We start from the raw sequence: 6,443 nt of genomic DNA on the forward strand, positions 1-6,443 counted from the left end.
TACAGAAATATTATCTGAAAAATGTATTTAGAGTATTTAAAGTACAAAACAGCCAGATTCGGGTATTAAGCTTGACTTACATAATATATGTTAGACCATAGACATATTTATCATATAGATATATTTAGATTAGATATATTGTTGGACCATTATTATTGAGGGAATTCACAAAATATATTTTCATATTTTAATTTCTATAACAATGCGTATCATATTTCACAGCTAGTAAATTAATTAGAAAGTAGGGGGGGGGGGGTCCAGCTCGGTGCCTGTGAGGACAGACTCGGGGAGTAAACCCGTGTTTGACTCGTGCCTGGCAGGACAAACTCTGGGCTTTAATAACCCTCTACTTGTCCTTGAGTAGCAGTGAGCTAAGATGGCGGCCGCCGCAGTCCGGAATCTGGGCTCCACTTTGGCCAAAAACCTCCGAGAGATCCGCGTCCACCTCTGCCAGACCTCCGCGGCCAGCAAGGGGGCCAGGTGAGCTCCGAGCCGGCCTGCAGAGGCAGAGAGAGCCGCTGTGGTAACAGCCACTGAGACACTGTTAAAGAGCCGAGCATCATAGACATACACTGCTAACAGCTAACAGCTAACTGCTAACAGCTAACTGCAGAATGACTTGAGAGCAGCTAACGGCTAGCTAGCTTAGCATCGGACTCAGTGAAGCTGTTTGAATATAAAACGACAGATTCTCCAGTTTTCATCTGCGTCAGAGCTGCAACCATCAGTCGATTAATCGATCGACAGGAAATGTATCAGTTATTTTCTAATAGATTAATTATTGATCAACAGAAACACTGAAGTGTGACATGTTACAAACTGAATCATTGTTTTCACTGTTTATCAAATGAAACGACGTTAATGAATTTTCACCACGTGACCTGCATGCTTCACTGACATAACCACTGATCTATTAATAATAATAATAATTATTATTATTATTATTATTATAATATTAGTCACAGATTAATCGATCAGCTGACACCTGATCCAGGATCTTGGGCCTCCTAATCAATCAGACCAGGTCCAGGTCTGGTTTTTGGACTGCTGATCTCTGTTATTACATTTTATTATAAACTGTTTCCTGTGGTTTAACAGATGAAACTAATAATCGATTGTTCATCGTTAGTTGTGAACTAAAGCTGGCGTAAATAATGTTAAACGTGAGAGCGTAACGTCAGAATAACAGGAAGAGCCTGAACGCACCATTAACCCCTGCAGTGCTGGAACCACACTGTTAATGTACACCAGGAATTATGACCTTCCAGGTGAGGACAGGTAGGGGACAGGTGAGCACAGGTGTTTCTTATGGTGCATTTAGGTTCCACTGGACGTATTGGAATCGCAAAGTTCATGTCCACTTGCAGTCGTTTGTTTAAAATCATAAAACCTTATGTCATCATTCCCCTCTGACCTCTGATGACCTCAGAGGTCAGAGGTCACAGCTGACCTCAGTTCTGACTGTGTCTCTGTGTCTTCAGAGACTTTGTGGAGCAGCACTATGTCGCTCTGAAGAAGTCCAACCCAGACTTCCCGATCCTGATCAGAGAGTGTTCTGGAGTCCAGGCCCGAGTCTGGGCCAGATATGGTGAGTCTGATCGCACGGCATCATGGGAGTCAGCCTGATGAAGTTGATGAAGATGATGATGAAGATGTTTCTGTCTTGTCTTCAGATTTCGGTAAAGAGAGCAGCGTATCAGTGGACAACATGTCAGCTGATCAGGTGGCCAAAGCTCTGCAGACACTGGTTCAGTCCAAACCTTAACTCCACCCCTGTCGCCCCTGCTGGAAGTGGTTCAGTCCTGGATGGACTCACCTGTTTCCTTTAGTTTGTCTGTAAATGTGTTGATGTGAATAAACATGAATATTATTAATGTCACTGTTTCCTTCATTCATTAACTTTTTTTTTAAACATGAAAATTTATCAGACTGTTATGTTTTAATCAGGGTTCACAAGGTTTGACTGGTGCTCTCCTGAGTTTATTTGTATTTAAGGAGGTTTTCATAGGTTTAAGTGGTTTCTTGGGGTTTTAAGGGCAATCCACTGAGTTTTACTGTGGAGATTAAGGAATGTTATGGTTGTAATGAGCGATCACATGGTTTCATAATGTTTCTTACTGGGAATGCTGCTGGATTAAATTAGTTTATAAGCAGCTCTCAAGGATTTAAGGAGGTTTTATTGGGTTATTAGGAAGGTTTCACAGGTTTAAAGGGTTTCTTTCTGGGATTGAAGCAGCTTTCATGGTGTGTGGATGATTCTGAAGCAGCTGTAGGTAAAAACTAAACGAACTGACTATGTTTCTGTGTCTACCCTTATATTAAATCTAACCGAATAAGCCTTCTCTCTGATTTACTGCACAGACACTCACATGTTGGAGCCTTTAGCTGCTGCTGTCCACAGAGGACGGAGCTTCAGTTAGTCTGCGGGGCTTTATATATATTAATATATATAATAAAGTATATATCTATCTATCGATCGATCCTTAGTTTAATGTGACTGGGTCTAATCCTGAAGCAGCAGAACCACCGGCTGGTCCCTGAGGTCCTGGACGCAGTGCCCGTGTTGACCTGCAGGGGGCGGCGCTCACACTTCTGCACCGTGAGGTCTACGGTGCAGTGAACGCAGGCTCCTGCGGGCGGCGCTGTCTGTCAGTTCTTCCTGAAGAGGAAGTGACGTCAGAGCCGCTGCTCGCTGAAGCTAACAGACCGTCGGTTTGTTTGTTTGTGGTGGAACAGACTCGTTTTCACCGGGAAGGAGAGAAGCGACGCTCCGCTGAGATGCCTGAAAGTAAGCTAGTCCTGAAACATGTTAATTTAACTTTAGTTAAACAGGATTATTAATTAATTAATTATTAAAACAGAAGAGTCGGTGGTGTTAAAACCAAACCGTCACATCGCTCTACACAGCGACGAGTTCCAGTTAGCTTAGCTTAGCTTAGCTCTTCGGAAACACCACACCAGACTCCGTTCACTCTCTGCCGGTTTAAAGCTGCGTCACTCAGACTGATGTGACCTGATGGACAGAGATGAAACTCCGCAGAGAGCACGCTCTTTAATCCGGTTTGACTCCAGAGTCACAGCCAACAACTGTTTGTGTTTATAACCGAGTTCAAACAGCTGAACAGTCACTGAGCAGCAGATGAGCTTCAGGAAGGTTATTGAGCAGTTTATGACTAAACAAGGAAACTTTCTCCATTCTATAAGGCATCGATCAATGTGGTTTATCAGATTATCACTAATCAAGGAGACCGATAACTGATATGCCAACACAGAACTACTGCTGTATAAGGACACTTACCGTGGCGTCCAGGTGTTTCTGTTATTTTGTCCAGCCCATTTCTATCCGTGAAAGTATGTAAATAACAGAAACAGCTGTATCATGTAACACAGCTCCACACATCAGTCCTCCACAATGATCATCATCTGAATCAAACTGAAGATTAAAACCTTCATGAAGGAGGACTGTATCAGACTACATCAGTTTAATGTTCCTAATAAACTGATCACTGAGTGTTTATTATCAGGTGTAAACACAGGCTGCAAAGAGCCTGCCTGGAATTAACTGGTTGATTTCGGTGCTGTTCTCAACTGTGACCTGATTCACCTGGTGACCTAAAGATACTCTTTAATAGTTTTATCATATATTATTATTATCATCACCAAATTAGATGTTTCACCCCTCTCCTTTTAAAATGGAACGCAGTGACATGTCATCACACATCACTCACTAACTTCCTGTTTCCTGTTTCCAGCTGAGAGTTACTCCAACCCCCTGGCTCCTGATGGCCACGAGGTCGACGACCATAGAGCTGCAGCTCAGTGAGTTCACCTGTCTGTCTGTGTGTGTGTTCACCTTACTGTTTGTGTGTCTGTCTGTCTTCAACTGTCTGTCCTCACCTGTCTGTCTGTGTGTGTGTTCACCTTACTGTTTGTGTGTCTGTCTGTCTTCAACTGTCTGTCCTCACCTGTCTGTCTGTGTGTGTGTTCACCTTACTGTTTGTGTGTCTGTCTGTCTTCAACTGTCTGTCCTCACCTGTCTGTCTGTGTGTGTGTTCACCTTACTGTTTGTGTGTCTGTCTGTCTTCAACTGTCTGTCCTCACCTGTCTGTCTGTGTGTGTGTTCACCTTACTGTTTGTGTGTCTGTCTGTCTTCAACTGTCTGTCCTCACCTGTCTGTCTGTCTGTGTGTTCACCTTACTGTTTGTGTGTCTGTCTGTCTTCAACTGTCTGTCTTCAACTGTCTGTCCTCACCTGTCTGTCTGTCTGTGTGCTAACATACCTGGGTGTGTCTCTTCAGGTCTAAACTTACCAATGATGACTTCAGGAAGTTACTGATGACACCGCGGGCGGCGCCCTCCTCAGCCCCGCCCTCCAAGTCCAGACACCATGAGTGAGTGATGAAGGAGGGAAACACTGCTGACGCTTCATGTCTGATGTTACACTGATGATGATGATTTATTGGGTTATTTGTTATCTGTTTCCCAGAATGCCAAGAGACTACAATGAGGATGAGGATCCTGCTGCGAGGAGGAGGAAGAAGAAGAGGTGAGTGTGTCTGTAACCTGTATGTAAAGTGGACATTCAATCACTGCATGGTTAACAGCTAACATGCTAACACAGGCAGCACTTCAGAGTAACCTGCAGCGCCACCTGAGGAGCTGATTGACCAACGATTGTCTACCTGACCTTTACAGCATCCTCCACCTCAGCTCATCAGATCATATTATTGATAATTAATTACTGTATATTGCTTTGTTGCAGTTACTATGCTAAGCTACGGCAGCAGGAGATGGAGCGAGAGAGAGAGCTCGCCGAGAAGTACAGAGACCGAGCGAGAGAGAGACGAGACGGAGTCAACAAAGATTATGAAGAGACGGAGCTGATCAGCACCACGGCTAACTACAGAGCTGTAGGACCCACCGCTGAGGCGTGAGTACTGCTAATGCTAACACTGCTAACAGTACAGCTATCTACTCAGCTGTAGGACCCACCGCTGAGGCGTGAGTACTGCTAATGCTAACAGTCTAACAGTACTCCTGGATGTGCTGCTGTCGTGTCTCCAGAGATAAGTCGGCAGCAGAGAAGCGTCGTCAGCTGATCCAGGAGTCCAAGTTTCTGGGAGGAGACATGGAGCACACTCACTTGGTGAAAGGTCTGGACTTCGCTCTGCTGCAGAAGGTCAGTAAATAAACTTGTTTCTTGCTCTGTTTAACACTTACTCCTTCGCAGGGTTCCTGTTCGTGAATGCCCACTCTGCAGGATCATGCAGACCAGACTGCAGCGTGTTAACCTGTACCTGTGTTACAGGTGAGAGCTGAGATCACCAGTAAGGAGAAAGAAGAAGAAGACATGATGGAGAAAGTGCAGAAAGAGGCAAAGTAAGAACCCGACTGAACTCATATCAACTGAAGGAACCTTTGCCTCCCAGCAGGGAACTAACCTGTCTGACCTTTGACCTCTGTCTGTCAGGAAAGACGTGGAGCCGGAGGAGAAGATCGAGTTCAAGACTCGTCTTGGTGAGTCTGTTAGTTACTGACTAGTTACTGACTAGTTACCAGTGATTCTCTTTCTGATACGTCCCTTTCCTCCCCCTCCCCTCCTCCCCGGTCAGGTAGGAACATCTACCGTGTGGTGTTCAGGTCCGGTCAGGTGGAGAGGAACGAGCTCTTCCTGCCGGGCAGGATGGCGTACGTGGTCGACCTGGATGATGAGTTCACTGACACCGACATCCCGACGACTCTGATCCGCAGCAAAGCCGACTGCCCCAGCATGGAGGTACACACACACACACACACACACACCTACCTGCTGTTAGTGAACGTACACACACACACACACACACACACACACACACACCTGCTGTTAGTGAACGTACACACACACACACACACACCTACCTGCTGTTAGTGAACGTACACACACACACACACACACCACCTGCTGTTAGTGAACGTACACACACACACACACCTGCTGTTAGTGAACGTACACACACACACACACCTGCTGTTAGTGAACGTACACACACACACACCTGCTGTTAGTGAATGTACACACACACACACACACACACACACACACACACACACACACCTGCTCTTAGTGAATGTACACACACGCACACACACACACACACGCCTGCTGTTAGTGAATGTACACACACACACACACACACACACACACACACCTGCTCTTAGTGAATGTACACACACACACACACACACACACACGCCTGCTGTTAGTGAATGTACACACACACACACACACACACACGCCTGCTGTTAGTGAATGTACACACACACACACACACACACACACACACACACACACACACCTGCTGTTAGTGAATGTACACACACACACACACACACACACACACACACGCCTGCTGTTAGTGAATGTACACACACACACACACACACACACACACCTGCTCTTAGTGA

The 6,443-nt window shown here is 45.5% G+C and overlaps 2 protein-coding genes across 2 annotated transcripts in view; both read left to right on the plus strand.

Annotated features, from left to right (window-relative positions):
- The first annotated feature begins 321 nt into the window (after positions 1–321).
- On the plus strand, positions 322–1,874 carry ndufa2 (NADH:ubiquinone oxidoreductase subunit A2). The gene is made up of 3 exons (XM_056397550.1): positions 322–480; positions 1,482–1,588; positions 1,674–1,874. Exons 1-3 carry the CDS (start codon positions 377–379, stop codon positions 1,763–1,765), a joined length of 303 nt encoding a protein of 100 aa, XP_056253525.1. The 5' UTR covers positions 322–376; the 3' UTR covers positions 1,766–1,874.
- Positions 1,875–2,676: 802 nt separating this feature from the next.
- ik (IK cytokine) overlaps positions 2,677–6,443 on the plus strand; it is a 7,039-nt gene continuing 3,272 nt past the window's right edge. Inside the window, exons 1-9 of the mRNA XM_056397441.1 lie at positions 2,677–2,788; positions 3,753–3,819; positions 4,298–4,390; positions 4,486–4,545; positions 4,762–4,929; positions 5,064–5,178; positions 5,308–5,378; positions 5,470–5,516; positions 5,612–5,775. Of these exons, the coding sequence (XP_056253416.1) occupies positions 2,779–2,788; positions 3,753–3,819; positions 4,298–4,390; positions 4,486–4,545; positions 4,762–4,929; positions 5,064–5,178; positions 5,308–5,378; positions 5,470–5,516; positions 5,612–5,775 (795 nt within the window). The 5' untranslated portion in view covers positions 2,677–2,778. The remainder of the gene's footprint in view (positions 2,789–3,752; positions 3,820–4,297; positions 4,391–4,485; positions 4,546–4,761; positions 4,930–5,063; positions 5,179–5,307; positions 5,379–5,469; positions 5,517–5,611; positions 5,776–6,443) is intronic.

Source organism: Seriola aureovittata, chromosome 15, assembly GCF_021018895.1.
Source record: "Seriola aureovittata isolate HTS-2021-v1 ecotype China chromosome 15, ASM2101889v1, whole genome shotgun sequence".
Taxonomy (NCBI): domain Eukaryota; kingdom Metazoa; phylum Chordata; class Actinopteri; order Carangiformes; family Carangidae; genus Seriola; species Seriola aureovittata.